Genomic DNA, 16,849 nt, shown 5'->3' with positions numbered 1-16,849 from the left:
TTTCTCTGGTGTTTGTTAAAGAGTGGAGCCTTTAACACCTCTCTAAAATCTTTATAACACTCCTTTTGAATTTACTTTTTGAAAATGCTTTTAGTTTAATTGATAAAATATAAATTTGTTTATTAAAAATTAACCATATTCCCATAAAATTATATCCAAAGCATAAATATTTTAAGTTACATATAAATCTTAAAATATTGAATTGATCTTAAAGATTTTTCTTCTCATTATATAATTTCTATCTTTATAATTGTAAACTTTTATGATTTTCTCAAAAAAATTTAAAATATAAATATAAAATATGAAATGGGAGGATTTAAAAAGTTCGTTAAAAGAATAATTTATCTAATAATTTAATTAAATTTTCATTCAAAATAAGAAATGATTTAATTTGTGTTATTTATATTAGAAAAGCTCTTAGCTAGCAATAAAAAATAAAGAAGCGACACAAGATAAAGAGTAAAATGAGAGAGTAATATATTATAAAGTGATTTTATTCATTCCAAATGTGTACAAAATAAATAGATGAGTTCTCTTTTTATAGTTACATAATTGCTACATGAAATTAATGAAAACATTATTGATCATAATTCCTTATGAGATAGTGGGAGTTATAGAGATACCAAGGGTTGCTAGTGGGAGATAGTGGAGAGACTAAGAAATACATGTTATGAACATCCACATTTATTTTAATAAATTCATAACACTCTCCCTTGAATGTTCATTGCAAAAGAATATATCTCACTAAAACCTTTACTAAGAAAACCCTTATGGGAGAAAAAAAAGATATCAATAAAGGAAAAAGAGTACAACATGTAAAATTCTCTCCAAAATAAATTGTTTTCCTGAACAAGGATACTCCCCCTAATCTTAACATAGATTTTTCAAGATTTGGGCAAAAATCTTTGAGTGGACGCATCCCAATTTTATATACCAATTTTTTAAATGTTGCAGTTGGTAGAGATTTTGTAAATAAATCTACAAGATTGTCATTTGAGCGTATTTGTTGAATATCTATATCACCATTCTTTTAAAGCTCATGTGTATATAAGAATTTTGGTGAAATATGTTTGGTCCTATCACCTTTTATATAACCACCTATAATTTAGGCAATATATGCTACATTATCCTCATATAATATTGTGGGGTTATTTTTAATTGATTGCAATTCACATGTTTCTCGAATATATTGTATCATTGATCTTAACCAAATGCACTCACGACTTGCTTCATGAATAGCAAGTAATTCTAAATGATTTGAAGATGCTGCAATTGTTTGTTTCATTGATCGCCATGATACAACACTATTACCATAGGTAAATAAATAACCCATTTGAAATTGGATTTTATGTGGATGAGAGAGATATCCAACATCGCATATCCAATTAGTGTTGAATTTAATCTATTTGGATAAAATAAACCCATGTCAATCGTTCCACGACAACAACGAAATACATGCTTTATACCATTCAAATGCCTACGAGTTGGTGTAAAATTATATCTTGCTAATAAAGTAATTGAAAATGCAATATCAGGTCAAGTACAATTTGCAAATACATGAGCGCACTAATTGCTAATAAATTAATTGAAAATGTAATATCAGGTCGGGTACAATTTGCAAATACATAAGTGCACCAATTGCACTTAAATATGGTACTTCAAGACCAAGAATTGCTTCGCCATCTTCTTTAGGATGAAATGAATCTTTTTCCACATCAAGTGATTGCACCACCATTGGAGTACTGAATGGATGGACTTCATCCATGTAAAAATGCTCCAAAACTTTTTTAGTATATGTTGATTGATATAAAAGTACTCTACTTAGCAAATACTTAATCTGTAAGCCAAGATAAAATTTTATTTTTCCAAGATATTTCGTTTCAAACTCATTTTTCAAATAAGAAACTATTTTTGAAAGCTTTTGAGGAGTTCCAATGAGATTTAAGTCATCAACATATACTTAAATTATTGCAAATCTAATTTTAAATTTTTTTAATGAAAATACAAAGACAAATTGAATTATTTACATATCCTTCTTTCAAAAAATAGTTGCTTAGGAGATATTGTACCACACACGCCTAACTGTTTTAATCCATACAAAGATTATTGTACTTTCAAAGAATATAAACTACGAGGTTTAAATTTGTTTGCTTCCGGCATTTTAAATCCTTCGGGGATTTTCATATAAATATTTGTATTGATAGTGAAGAGACTAAGAGATGTATATTATGAACATCCACATTTATTTTAATGAATTCATAACAATTTAAGTAATTTGAGGGTTTACAGGGAATTATGAGGGGTATTAAAAGGCCTACTCATTGTTAAAACTTTTGAGCCAGCTCATAAAAATCACGTTTGGAGTTGAAGCGTTCAAGCATAGCCAACGAAGCAAATTGGTTTACTATATACCCAAAATTCTAGTACAAGGTGACCTCTTAGTCATGAATAAGACTTTTATGGAGAGTTTAATAGAATCGACTTGTTAATAGTGTTTACTTCACAAAATAAGAGTGGAAATGATAATCAATTCAATGGAGTCCATAACAATTTTAGATTAGGGAATGAGAGTTTGATTCACAAGGGAGTTAGCAATTGGACTTTCATTCTTGGGGCTAACAAAAATAACAACAGTATAATAATTTTATTATTATCAATGTAAGGCAACTAACTACTATTCAAATTAAAAAAAATAAATATCCAATCAAGGTAAATTAATACTATAAACGTGATCATATTTTTCACAAAAATCATCACAAATTAATAATTTGTTAATTTATCAATTAATTAATATTTGTTAAATCAATAGATTTTTCATAGTCCTAAGAATATTAAATTATTGAGGTTTTACTGTTTTTAATGGTTAATTTATGAGGCCTATGATATAATGTCACATGCTTAGAAAGTAGAAAGATTGGGAACATATATCATGAGAAAAACAATTCCATTTGATCCTCAGGGCTTTGGGGCCCCTCAAGGATGTGGAAATGTTTAAGAAAGTATTGTGCAAGTGAGGAAAGAGAGTAGAGATCATAAACCCGACCTAGGCCATACTAAGCTTTAGGATTTGGCTTTCCATCTCTTAAACTAGCTCCTAATTGTCTCCTAGTGTATTTCCGTCAACTTACCTTATAGACTAATGGGTATACTCCAACTAATCATCCTCCTTTCCAAGCTAGCCCCAAATTGTGCTCTATTGGTAAAACGGACGACATCTCAATTAGTAGTCCAAAGGACACCAATAAGTGTGATCAGCCCCTAAAAGAAACAGAGAGCACCTAACTTCTCTAAAGTATATGGAACTCAATGAGAGCATGTAGTCTCAATGAGCTTAAAAAAGCCACTAATAAAAGGAGAACACGTGTATAACTATAAGAAATATCACAAGGACTCTAATATTTAAATGCAAGCTGCATGTATTATTATGCCTCATCTAAGAAGAGGTTGAACTAATAGATCTCTTCCATGTATCCACATGGATTTAAAGACACCCTTAAGAGTATCTCATATAAAAGATCAAGTTTATAAGTAAAAGAGATCTTCTTTCTCATTGTTCATCTTCTCAAAGACAATTGCTTTTTAGTTCTTTTCTAGGCCTCCATTTTTATACCAGCCTAACTTGACTGCAAGAATATTGTCGTTGACCACCCCAACATGGACTTTTAACGATTTTAGCTTTTGTATGTCCCTAAATTACCTATCCCCTCATAGACGTTGTGAAAAGGAGGCAGTCTCCTCTAATATTTTAGCTAGGGGTGGACAATAATTGGTTCGGTTCTCGAGATGGTGAACCGAATTCGAACCGAATTTCGGTTCCGTTCGGGACCAAATTTTCATTTTTTAGATTTTATAATTTTACCCTAATATTATCAGATTTTGTATTTTCCACCTAATTTTACTTAATTTTGCAATTTACACTTCCATTAACTACCAAGTATCAACTATAATCTACACACATAATAAACTATATATGAATAAACAAGTATAAAATTCTCAAATGAAAAGCAAAATAATAAAAGTTCCAATACAAAATAGTCGCAATTCATAAATACACTTAAACTTAAAAGTCTACTACAAATTAAATTTAATTTAACTACTAGCCAACAAATGATAATTTACATCTAATAATTGTTAATTTAATTTAAAACGTCAATGCCAAAAAGATCAATTAAACTTAATTTAACTACTAGCCAACATATCATAATTTAATTTAATTTTAATTTTATTTAACAAATCAAGCCAACGTATCATAATTTACTTCCAATAATTATTAATTTAATTTAAAACATCCATGCCAAAAAGATCAATTAATTTAATTTAACAAGTTAGGCCAACATATCATAATTTACTTCCAATAATTATTAATTTAATTTAAATTGTCCATGCCAAATTGCCAATATCAAATTGAAACCTCACGAAGCTAATTAAGAATTAAGTCATTAATCATTCTGCCAAATAAGTTAAATAACAAATATTATTTCCTATTTCTCATTGATAGAAGCATGATACATTTATCTATTTTCAAATTTTCAATTCTCGGCCGCAATACACAATACAACCATTACACTGTCACATGCCACACCCACTAAACTATATCTGCCCACCATTTTTAACTCCACTACCAACACCAAGTATATACATCAACAGTCCACAAAATCAATCCAAACAGTCTAACACAATAAGACTAACACAAAATACAAACACACGGGCCATGGCATAAATTAAAAAAAAAAAACTTGAAGACTGCACACTGCAGCACCAAAGATGACAACATTCAAGGGGCTAACGATGGCGTCATTGTACTTGAGGGGAGGGGCTGTGCTAGGAGGCCCTGCACGCGAGGAAGAGAGGGGTTGTGCTAGGCGTTGTGCACGCAAGGGACGAGAGGGGCTGAGCTGACGCGAGGCAGAGAGGCGAGGGAGAGAGGCGTGGGAGAGAGGCATGAGGCTCGGTGCCGTGTGGAGAGGGAGAAACGCGAGGTGAGGGAGAGAGGCATGGGAGAGGGTCAATGACTGCAAATTGAAATTTAGGGTTAGGAAGAGAACTTTTATATTTTCAATGGGTAATTTTTAGGGACCTCCCTTGAGGTTTGATGTATTAACACCTAGATAAAATGTATTGCTGTAATTATAGATACCTCCCCTACCGTTAGTATAAAAATACGTAGAGCGTTAGTATACAAGGATAAATGTATAAAAGCATATTTAAAATTAAAAAAAATTATTCGATCGATAAAAATTTTGACCAACTTGCTTTCAAAAAAAAAAAAAAAAACCCAGCCTTGACCAGATGGCCGCGGCTCCACTAGCAACCGGTGGTGGTGCTTTGCCACTGCCGGAGTACCCTCCTCACCCTGGCAACCAACCCCATTCACAGCAGCCTTTGAATTAGCTCCGTCCACCACCAAATATTTACCCAAGAGCACGGATTTTGTCTCACAACAACTCACATGCCGCTGCTGCCCCTTTGGCCATCGCCGCTGCCGCCCAACTGCCGCTGCCATCACCTTTGAGCTATCGATACCATGCAGCAACCTCTAAGTCCCAAAACCCAACTGCACAGTCTCTCAAAACCTTTCTTGTGGCTTGTGATGCTAGATGCCACTACTGCAAATTTTGCCGCCAGTGATGGTTCATATCATCACCGTCCATCTCCCCAACCTCTCCACATGTAGCCCCAACCTCAATCCACATACAGCCCCAACCTCAATAACATCTTAACAGCCATGAATGCACAATTTTTTTTCAACCCGCAATTGCGGCTACTTTCAAGCATCAAGCATCAAGCATCACCAACCATTTTCATTTTGAGGCCGTTGATGAAGCTTCACTGCCAACAGAATCCTCTTTATACCCAACACACACCATCAAGCATCAACAACCATTTTATTGAAGTAGGTTTTCAAAGATTTTGTTTATTGAAGTGGGTTTCAAAGATTTTGTCCTTGTTCAGACACAATCAAAGATTTTGTTGACATGGGTTTTCAAAGATGGTTCCAAATCGATTTTGTTGATTTTGATGTAGTCTATCATTTTTGCGAGAAGGTTACTTTAGTAATTTTAAAAGTCTACTAACTGTCAAACTAACTGATAATTAACAGTAAGGAAGGTATCTGTAATTACAGCTATACATTCTATCTAAGTGTTAATACACTAAATTTTAAGAAAGGTCCCTAAAAATTTTCTCATAGAATCGAACCGAACTGAACTAAAAAATTCTATTCAGTTTGGTAAAAAATCGAACCGTTCGCCCACCCCTAATTTTAGCTCATTGTGACGCGTTATGTTCATGTGATGGAAAACGCCCGCCATCCAAGAATCCGTTCAACTTTAGAGTCCCAAGGCGACTGGAGATAAACATAAGATAAGATGACGCTTACGTAACAATTACAGCATGGATGGGATTATCCAACCACTTGCTTGCACGTGTACCAAGAAAACAGCTGTCCTGATTCGGAGCGGTTTCAACAATAATTACCGTTTAGACAGATAAACAATAGTTCCCGCTCCTTTTCTTTGTGGGAAAAAAAAAAAATTAAAAAAGGAAAACGTGCGCCTTGAAAAAGCGTGGTGAAACTCGATGCCATCTGTATTGTGACATTACGGTGTCGTTGGCTTAAAAAATTTAAAACAACAAACATTAAATTATCATTGTGAAAGCGATTGTTGGTTTGGGTAGTGTTTGACTATTAGCTTTGGTGGTCGTTTTCGACCCCTCCCCGCCTTTTTTTATATTTTCGTAATTATCCAGTTTTCCAATAACAAATTTCATTGTCGCGTCTCGTAATTAATTACATTTAAATATTTATTTATCATTATCGAAGCGGTTGCAGTGTAACTATTCTTCACCGCCAAACCAAATCGTCCCGTTCGATCAATATCCAATTTACCGTTGACTGAATGCAGCTAACCTGGCAAAACCCACGGGTTGACGCCCAAACGAACTCCTCGCGCGTAAAATCAAACGCTTCCGTCACTTCAAATCCTCGTGCATATAATTGAACCCAAGCTTCTCATTTGGGAAGGCTGAACACTCTCCGCTTTAATTTATTTATATCATCCTCTTTGGTTAATTTAAGAAAAAAAGGAAAAAAAATAGAAAAGAAACAAAATGGATCGCGCCATTCACAGAACCATAATCATCAAAAATCATCTCTTACAACCAAACTCGGATCAAATTCTCACGACAAACGCGTGTCTGAGCTATTCCCCGCCGGAACTCAATGAAGTTTACGATTTTGACCTCAAGGAAATGCGGAAACTACTCGACGGCCACAACTTGCAAGAGCGGGACTGGCTGTTCAATCTCATGGTGCAGAGCAAGCTGTTCAATCCGAGAAAAAGAGGAGAGAAGGTCTACGTGGCGCCTGATTACAATCAGACGATGGAGCAGCAGCGAGAGATGACGATGAAGCGAATCTCGTATTTGCTTGAACGCAACGTTTTTGAAGGATGGCTTACTGCCAAAGGAGCAGAAGCCGAGTTGAGAAAATTAGCGCTGCTTGAGGTCACCGGAATATTCGACCACTCGCTAGCGATTAAAATCGGTGTTCACTTCTTTTTATGGTAAATTAAAGAACATTTAAAGTTTTTTTTTAAGATTAAAATTGATTTTAACAATGGGAGAGGGGGTTGCAGGGGAGGCGCCATTCAGTTTTTCGGTACACAGCGCCACCACGAGAAGTGGCTGAGGGACACTGAAAATTATGTGGTCTTGGGTTGCTTTGCAATGACAGAATTGGGCCACGGAAGTAATGTATGTATGTTAATAAGAAAGGTTCCATTTTTGACGCTGTTGCTTTGTGTATCTTAAAATTGTTTTTCTTAATTGTTTTTAGGTTCGAGGAATTGAAACTGTCACTACATATGATGCAAATACGGGAGAGTTTATCATCAACACCCCCTGTGAATCAGCTCAGAAGTATTGGATCGGTGGGGCAGCTAATGTAAGGGTTTTATTTAAAAAGCATTACTAAATTTTCGTGTATTCGATAAGCAATCTGTTACTAACATGGTTTTGTTCGACTGCGGTTCAGCATGCAACGCATACAATCGTCTTTTCACAGCTCGAAATTAATGGGAAAAATCAAGGGGTTCATGCGTTCATTTGCCAGATCAGGGATGCGGCTGGAAATATCTGTCCCAATATCCGGATAGCTGATTGTGGTCATAAAATTGGATTGAATGGGGTTGATAATGGTCGAATCTGGTAATATTAAGAATTTTTGTTGTTAGATCCGTTTTATCTTCTGTCACTGTCATAATAACTTTATCCTAATTTGAGAGCCAATTCAAAAGTTTTGCAATCCTTTTTTCAGGTTTGACAATGTCCGAATCCCCAGAGAGAATTTGTTGAATTCAGTTGCTGATGTTTCGCCCGATGGACAGTACCTGAGTTCAATAAAAGACCCAGATCAGGTCGTTACCTTGTTATTGCATTGCTTCTCATTTTCTTCTGCTTCTTGTAGTTCACTGTACTGGATAAAAACAAAAATATTTTTTGTACTCTGAACTAATGGTTTCCTAAGTGCAAGTATTTTATTTATTCTGTTTCAGAGGTTTGCAGCTTTTATGGCCCCTTTAACATCTGGTCGGGTAATTATTGCAGGTAGCTCAGTCTACAAAGCAAAGGTAATGATTTAAACCTGGTTGACATGTTAATTGGACACACTTCTGCCTTGCATATGTGTATAAATTTGGGGTCAAGGATGGCTGTTATCTAAACCAAAGTATCACTGATATTATATTATTCTTCTCTTATCAGATTGGTTTAGCAATAGCAATAAGGTACTCATTGTCAAGACGAGCCTTCTCTATTACACCAAACGGGCCTGAAGTCCTGTTGCTTGATTACCCAAGTCATCAACGGCGATTATTGCCTCTTCTTGCTAAAACGTAAGCATCTAAACCATTGGTATTGGCAATTTAAATGTTTGCTAGAATTCTTAGGTATACACGCTTCTTTCTCATTCTTTCATCAGAGAGAATGTAGAAATATAATAGTAATGACATTTTCATTATTTCTGTGAATTGTCAGCCTGTGGATAATTTTATAGACCTTGTTTTGTTTCTTCAAATGCAAAACACAGTGCTCACATTTATTCTTAGACCTCTTTCTCTTTGGGAGATGGTGTCATTGCATGCTGAATCTAGCTATTGAGGTTTGGATGACATAGATAATCAGTAATTTATGGTGTCCTTTCAGTAAAAGGGGGTCAAGTTTACACTGACGGATATACATTTTAACAGCTTTGGTAGTATTGTCAACTGGGTGACTAGTGCTGGAGTATTGTGAATTTAGTAACTTCAGTACTGGATTTGCTACTACATTGGCACATGTAAAAGTTCTTACAAATAGTTATCTGTTTGCAATACCTAGGTAGGGTTATATTGTTGCAAGTGTCTACATGTCATACGTATTAAGCAATAGATATTCTGCTGATATTAATGTCCTTATGGCTTCTGTTATATTTGTGGTTAACTACTAATGAAATACTTGTTAGTGACTAATCTATTGGTGATTAGCTGATAAACTACTTTCTCTAATTCACTGCTTCCCCACTTTTTGTCATTCCTTCCTCTTCTGCAGATACGCTGCTAGTTGTGCTGCAAATTACTTGAAGATGATGTATGTGAATAGGACGCCTCAATCAAACAAAACCATTCACGTTGTTTCTAGTGCATTCAAGGCCATTCTTACCTGGCATAATATGCGAACACTACAGGTAAGAAACTGCAAGTACAAATGGAGCTAAATACATTTATGGATAGTTTCCTACCAGGAACTAAATTACTGTATCTTTTAGGAATGTCGTGAAGCTTGTGGAGGACAAGGCCTGAAGACTGAAAATCATGTTGGTCATTTAAAAGGTGAATTTGATGTGCAGTTGACTTTTGAAGGGGACAACAATGTTCTGATGCAGCAGGTACTTTTAAGTCCATAGTCATTTGGTTTATGAATTTTGTTACAAAGGACATAACATATAGGTTTTGACGTAGAGATGAATTGTCTGATACCACCTAGAGACATTTGTAGTGCATAGGGTTTGTTCATGTCTGTGTGTTCTAACATGGAGAAAATGCTAGACCCTAACTGTTATCCAATGGCACAATTTATCTTAAACTACGCTGGGAGCTTTGAGTTTGAAGAATAATTTTGACTCCTTGCATTTGGCAGATTTTGTGTCTTTGGAACTGATTATAGTATTTGAGTCATATAGGTTGAATCCTTGTGATCATAATGTATACTTAGCAATATCCAATTGTGATTAGTATAAAAAAATTTTAAGCTTTCAGTTGCCAGTTTCTAACTTCTCTTTGCTTAATGCTAAGAATTAATATGGAAGTATATTTCTACTTTGTTTTGCTTTTCTTGAAGTCTGTCTACAAAGCACTGGTATTTACGAGGTAAATATGTGAAAACAGGTTAGCAAGGCTCTTCTTGCAGAATATTTAGCGGCTCAGAAGAGAAATAGACCTTTACAAGGGTTGGGATTGGAACACATGAACAAGCCTTGCCCTGTCATCCCGTCTCAGCTTACAAGTTCGATCCTCAGGACCACCCAATTTCAAGTAAGCATAATTAGCTGCTCTAATTGCTATATTAAGTAATTCGTTAAAGTTTGTGAACATTGGTAACTGTTTTCCCGTGTCAGATGGATGCATTCTGCTTAAGGGAGAGAGATCTCTTGAGTCGCTTTGTTATGAAAGTGTCCCAACATCAAGCAGAGGGACAAAGTAAAGATTACGCCCTCATGCTGGTGAGGACACTGTTATTTTACCAAGTTCCTGCTTCTCCTTCCTTTTCCCTTCTCTTTTCTAATTGTGGTTTTCAATTTCCCACACCAGAGTTATCAGCTCGCTGAAGACTTGGGAAGAGCATTCTCAGATCGAGCAATGTTGCAAACCTTTATTGATACTGAGGCAACTATATCTAGCGGTTCTTTAAAGGTAAATACTGGCAGCACTTCATTGTAACTTATTCGCAATCCAGATCTAATTTCTGATATCATGTTGCTTCGTTCAATGGAGTAAATATAGTGCATTATATTGTGTGATTGAATAGAGTGTGCTTACTCGATTATGATGAAAGTTTTGTGTATCAAGAGTTCTATTTACAGTCCCCATCATTACGCTTTTGTTTCTTCTGCAGAATGTCCTAGGTCTGTTGAGATCTTTGTATGCTCTGACCTGTTTGGAAGAAGATGCTGCATTCCTACGATATGGTTATTTATCAACAGACAATGCTTCTGCTGTGAGGAACGAAGTGCAAAAGCTCTGCAGCGAAATTCGACCACATGCACTTGCCTTGGTCAGTTCCTTCGGCATTCCCGATGCTTTCTTGGGCCCTATAGCATTCGACTGGATTGATGCAAATACTTGGTCCTCAGTTCAGTAGTGTAGGTGCCATACTGTATCTCGTACTTCTATTAAGCAAAAGATTTAGTGATCAAAGCTCTCTGCTTCCGTCAATAAGAGCAGCATAGATAACTCTTACCGAACACTTTCTGTCAAACCGTTCATTATTATTATTATTATTACTATTACTACTATTACTTTATTGGTTCAGTCCACAGTTATCATGTTGTTTGGGTTATCTAAACCCAGCCAATTGTTACCTTGGTAGCAGGAGAAATGTTAATGCAACAAATTGTTCATCAAAATATGATAATAAAATGATACAGCAATTGACTGTAAATAATAACGTCCTCTCATATAACTTGGAAAAAGAACGTCCGCCTGGGGGTTTGCACTCACAAGCACGAGTAAAAGCATTGCGCACTGTGAGCTAGATGGAGAAAAACTTATGTTGAGATGGTGCGACCGATTAATGATAGGGTAGGTGAATTTTATACTGGAATTTATTAATTTTTATTTAAAGTGAGTCAGTATATAGTTAATTTATATTTTAAAAATAATTTATATAGCTACATTGAAAGAAGGGAAAAGGACACAGAGACCCTCAATGTTTGAATAAGGGACACAGAGACCCCAAACGTTTGAAAAAAAGATACAAAACCCCCTAATGTTTCAAAAAAGACACTCAGATCCCTATTTGTTAATATGCTATTATAATTTTAAAGTACAATTACCATTATACCCTTATAGCATATTAAAAAATAATTGTTCATTGTTCAATTTATTTCTATATTATTAATAAAATTACGAATATAACTTCATTATCCAATTTTTCCATTTAATTTTTGTCAAATTTTCTCTTCAACTAAATAAATTTAATCCATTGCTCAAGAATAAAAATAAATTAAATTGATTGCTAATATAATAAAAATAACAATTCTCAATAACAATTCTCCATTTAAAAATTTATTGAATATGTTATTTAGTACAATTAAGATTTTGTAATTATTGTTGTAACCAATTTTTTTTATTTTGTTGATTATATAAGTTTAAATGGGGAATTGTTATTTTTATTATATTAGTAATCAATTTAATTTATTTTTATTTCTGAGCAATGGATTAAATTTATTTAGTTGAAGAGAAAATTTGACAAAAATTAAATGGAAAAATTGGGTAATGAAGTTATATTTATAATTTTATTAATAATATAGAAATAAATTGAACAATGAACAATTATTTTTTAATATGCTATAAGGGTATAATGGTAATTGCACTTTAAAATTATAATAACATATTAACAAATGGGAGTCTGAGTGTCTTTTTTGAAACATTAGGGGGTTTTGTGTCTTTTTTTCAAACGTTAGGGGTCTCTGTGTCCCTTATTCAAACATTGGGGGTCTCTGTGTCCCTTTCCCTTGAAAGAATAAATGTGGATAGATTCTAACCACCTAACTTATCCTAATGAAATTTTAATATTGAGATGTGCTGCATTAAAAGAATAAATATCGATGGATTCTATTATGGGATCACCTAACCTACCCGAATGAAATTTTAATATTGAGGTGGTGATTTATCTTGCTAGACCGGCATTAATGTAGACTGCATGGTTTGTCAATTTCTAATTCCTACATAGCAAGTGAGGTCTGTTTCCGAAGAGCTCCAGAAATTTTTATCGCCTTACTTCTGGGTAGAGCGTTAGTATAAAAATGGTCTTAAAACAAGTAAAAAGCCAATTGGGAAATAGCTAAATCACTGATACGTCAAGTTACAGATCTAACAAGGTCTTTAACATTCTATTATCAGATATCTGTTCTCTGTGTAAGCAAAACGGTATGTGCAAGCACAATCGAAACAACTAGCAAAAATGCAATATTCCAGAGTATGAAAGAAAAGCAAATAGGAATAGGCGTATATTATAGCAATATATCACTAGCCCCAAGAAGGAAAGCTATCATTTCAATTTATATATATATATGTATTGAAGCCATATCAATCATATTCAAATGTCAAACGTTTTTTGTTGTGATATACGACAAGTTTTGCAAGAAGCAGGGAAGAAACAACTTCAGTCTTCAGCAAATCTTTGCCTTCCCATATCCCATAATTAGCAACTATTGTCAGTTTCCTTCTGTGCCCAGAATGTCAGATATAGGGGCAGCCCATCAAACTGGACATGGACAATCTATCTATCAAAACCATCCTGTAAGGAAAATCCAGGATAGCATCAAAAAACTACAATATAATGCTTTTGATGTCTCCTTAAGCTAAAAAGGAGGTCGTTGTACTGATGACATAACACAACACTGTGCGGCAGCAAATTCACTGTTGTATAGATTTTGGTAAATTTGACGAGTTTCTGCATTCAATCAAGACTGCTCAATACTTGTGATAATAGTCAGCCGAATTGTCAGCAAGATACTTGTATGGACTACTTGAACCATGATGCAGAATTTCAGTAGCAGAAGTCATTTCATTTTGAGAAGAATTAACAGTTGCCGAGTCAACTTTTCCATTAGTCTCTATCTTGCCCTTGAAAGAGGATTTATTATCCACAGGAACATCAGCAGTGAGCCGTCCCATTTTCTTTTGCAGATCGGCAAGTGAATCCTTTGTTACTTTTACTTTGGGACTCTTCTTCTCACTGGCAAGCTTGACTTCTAATCTATATAATGCATACGCATCGAAGCCAATGATCTCATACTCGTATAAATGCCACTCCAAACCATCAGAAGGTTGCGGGTCCATGTAATAGGACCTCTTTTGTCCCCCAAACTCCTTCATAACCAGCTTTCTTGATTCATGCCAACCACGTCCACTATGATCTGGCAAGGACCTCTGCTTCCTTGTTCCACTCTCAAATGCCTTTCTATGCTTATCAAAAAAGAGCCACTCTCTAATTGTTTCACCTTCAAGTAAAGCAAGATCAAATAGCTCTGCAAATTCGGAGGAGTCAATTAGTCAGAGCAAAATAAGGTACGGTAACAAGAAACCAAAATTAAATGGGCAAAGAAAAAGGGTAGTAGTACCTGTAGCATTCCATGGAGATTTTGTAGTAGCTGCCCCCTCGCAATGAGGGATACCCACACGCTTACCCTGTGCCCTAGCATTAACAGCATTAAAAAGTAAACTATCCTTCAAGTTAATGCCCCCGGGACGCAGAACTGGAGTCAAACCAGGAGAGTCTTCACTAACAGCCAGGGTAGCATGAAAGTTGCTGCAGTAGTCCTCGAACAACTCAGAACCTAGAGCGGGCCTAGTACAATCCCAAAGTGCACATTTTGGCCCCATAAAAGCAGATGGTGGAGGATGGATGATAGGCAGACTATTGGGTCCAATATCCTTCTCACATTCTTCAGTACCATTCACACCATCAAGAAGCAAATTCTCTAATTCTTGACGAAATATTAAGTGGGAATAATCCAACTGAGTAGTTAACCCCGAGATACCAACCGTGGGGTTGTGCAAGCCTGAGGCAGAGTCCTCACATTTATCAAACCCTTGGAAACAATGTCCCTGCAGCTCATTGTTTACCACATAGTCCTGGCACAAACAAAGGGTTAAATCTGACAATTAAGTTTCTATTGTTTGAATGAAAATGAAAAGTAGTATAAATTTCACATTTTAAAGAAATCTGCAATGAGCTGGAAGCCTATTGGATAATGAAGTTTAAATAACAATGAGCAATCTCCAAAGAATTTGAGGTTGGGAGGGGGAAGTAGGTAGGAGGCCTGACGGACAAGTCCAAAATGTAAAATATTATTAAATCTTCATCACATAATTTTACATATTGTTGCACTTTTACTCATACAATCTGAACCGAAATTGAATTCAAACCCAAATTTTCTAACTTCTCACATCCAAAATTACTGCTAAACATACAATATGAAATCAATTTTTATTTTTGAAAACTATTAAATTTCATATGTTTAATAGGTTCATATTAAAAAAGATATGATACCATAGCACTAAGTCAGTCTTATGTAAAATATGCTAATATGAAGAAAGAAAAGCTCACCTCTTGAAATGCCATCATTGTGCCAGGATGGCCTTGGACATCAGGCTGAGGTTTCATCTCTGCAAATCCAGCTAATGGACTGGTGGCATCGTCTTGCTCATCACCTAATTGTAGCAGACGGTCTATGTCATTGGGGAATAATCCAAGACTACCACCCTGCAGAATTCCCAATGAGGAAAAATAAATAAATTAATACAGTATCAAAGAACACTTAATGCCAGAGTATAGAAAACATCACATGAACATACATTACAATCCAACAAAATCTTTACTGGAAGGATCATGATAAGGGGTGGGTACATCATGACTAACACCCATAAAAAATAATGCACCCGTCAAAAAAGGTACTTCATAAAAGGCACAAAAGGGATCCCTGAGTATAAAACACAATTCAACTTAACAGACTTACATTCAATCCACCAAAAGAATTTTGATATGGATCAAAATGTTACTTCATCCAAGGTAAGAATAAATACAATCCTTTAGATTTCAAAAGCAATGCATAACATCTACCTATTCTAATGAAAATTGAAGACATAAACAACTAGTGTTGATGAAATTCTAGATACAGACTAGTAATGAAGAGGCTGGGGATGGAGCACTAAGCTCAGAGTTCCACTCTCGAAGTATCTGATTGACTTGCTCCTCCAACACTGCAACATCATTTGCCCGACCCTCCTTCCTAGCAACTCTAAGATTAGCAAACTTTTCTTGGAGATCATTAAGCCGGTTCTTTGCACTGTCCAGCAAGAACTGGTGGGATGCAGATGCACACTTGCTCTTTGAACCACTCTGCATCGAATTCGACCCCCTTCTACTCCGATTCCTACAAAATCAACGACAAAATGCCGGCAAACAGTTAAAAAGGAAAAAGAGAAAAGCAGCAAATATTTTAATTGGAAAAAAAAAAGAAATTAAGTCAATAGATACACGTACCCAGAAACGAGGAAAATAATTTTGGGTGTCCAATTTCCACATTTTAAAATGAAATTAAAGTTTTAATAAAAAAATAAGCTGAATTCACCTCTAAAGCTTCCTTAAGTTGGGATTTTCAATATCTGGGTTTCTTTTATGGAATTGCATAAATACAAGATATGAGACCCAAAAAGTTTTGATTTTTTTTTTTTTTTTGCCTTTCCTATATCTGATTGATTTAGTTAAAATTGTGCGCCAAAACCCTAGGAGATTAAAACCCTTAAAAGAGCGAGAAAAAAAAAAAAACTTACACACCAAACAAAATTGAATATTTAGGAAAGGGAAAATAATATTTTTATTCACCTGAAAATTTTCTCAGGAATTAATTTGCCAGAGAGTCTGAGAAAAATAGCAGTTTCATGCAGGTGATGTGATCCGACCAATTACAAAAAAGGTCCGATGTTAATATTATAAGCGATGCCGGTGGATGAAGAAAGGGAACCCGGGAAAGAAGAACCGATCCTTCCTAGCTTCCTTCTTGTCATGGGATTTGCCTATTTTA

The 16,849-nt window shown here is 35.1% G+C and overlaps 2 protein-coding genes across 2 annotated transcripts; one reads left to right on the top strand and one right to left on the bottom strand.

Annotated features, from left to right (window-relative positions):
* The first annotated feature begins 6,882 nt into the window (after nucleotides 1-6,882).
* On the top strand, nucleotides 6,883-11,559 carry LOC102619168 (acyl-coenzyme A oxidase 3, peroxisomal-like). The gene is made up of 13 exons (XM_006468997.3): nucleotides 6,883-7,565; nucleotides 7,638-7,755; nucleotides 7,838-7,945; nucleotides 8,036-8,208; nucleotides 8,318-8,417; nucleotides 8,556-8,630; nucleotides 8,764-8,894; nucleotides 9,589-9,724; nucleotides 9,806-9,925; nucleotides 10,425-10,571; nucleotides 10,655-10,759; nucleotides 10,848-10,949; nucleotides 11,152-11,559. Exons 1-13 carry the CDS (start codon nucleotides 7,111-7,113, stop codon nucleotides 11,395-11,397), a joined length of 2,016 nt encoding a protein of 671 aa, XP_006469060.2. The 5' UTR covers nucleotides 6,883-7,110; the 3' UTR covers nucleotides 11,398-11,559.
* Nucleotides 11,560-13,244: 1,685 nt separating this feature from the next.
* On the bottom strand, nucleotides 13,245-16,849 carry LOC102619452 (transcription factor VOZ1). The gene is made up of 5 exons (XM_006468998.4): nucleotides 16,651-16,849; nucleotides 15,946-16,198; nucleotides 15,373-15,528; nucleotides 14,384-14,897; nucleotides 13,245-14,290 (listed from the first exon to the last, which is right to left on the bottom strand). The coding sequence occupies exons 2-5, from the start codon at nucleotides 16,168-16,170 to the stop codon at nucleotides 13,734-13,736; spliced, it is 1,452 nt and encodes a 483-aa protein (XP_006469061.2). The 5' UTR covers nucleotides 16,171-16,198; nucleotides 16,651-16,849; the 3' UTR covers nucleotides 13,245-13,733.

Source organism: Citrus sinensis, chromosome 2 (genome assembly GCF_022201045.2).
Source record: "Citrus sinensis cultivar Valencia sweet orange chromosome 2, DVS_A1.0, whole genome shotgun sequence".
Lineage (NCBI taxonomy): Eukaryota > Viridiplantae > Streptophyta > Magnoliopsida > Sapindales > Rutaceae > Citrus > Citrus sinensis.
This window is presented reverse-complemented; position numbering and strand designations above follow the sequence as displayed.

Coding starts and splice junctions, on each gene's coding strand:
- LOC102619168 (XM_006468997.3), top strand. CDS start 7,111: ATGGATCGCGCCATTCACAGAACCATAATCATCAAAAATCATCTCTTA. Junction 8,209..8,317: donor GTTGATAATGGTCGAATCTG/GTAATATTAAGA, acceptor TCCTTTTTTCAG/GTTTGACAATGTCCGAATCC. Junction 9,725..9,805: donor ATAATATGCGAACACTACAG/GTAAGAAACTGC, acceptor TGTATCTTTTAG/GAATGTCGTGAAGCTTGTGG.
- LOC102619452 (XM_006468998.4), bottom strand. CDS start 16,170: ATGCAGAGTGGTTCAAAGAGCAAGTGTGCATCTGCATCCCACCAGTTC. Junction 15,529..15,945: donor CCCCAGCCTCTTCATTACTA/GTCTGTATCTAG, acceptor GGAATTCTGCAG/GGTGGTAGTCTTGGATTATT. Junction 14,898..15,372: donor CAATGATGGCATTTCAAGAG/GTGAGCTTTTCT, acceptor TGTTTGTGCCAG/GACTATGTGGTAAACAATGA.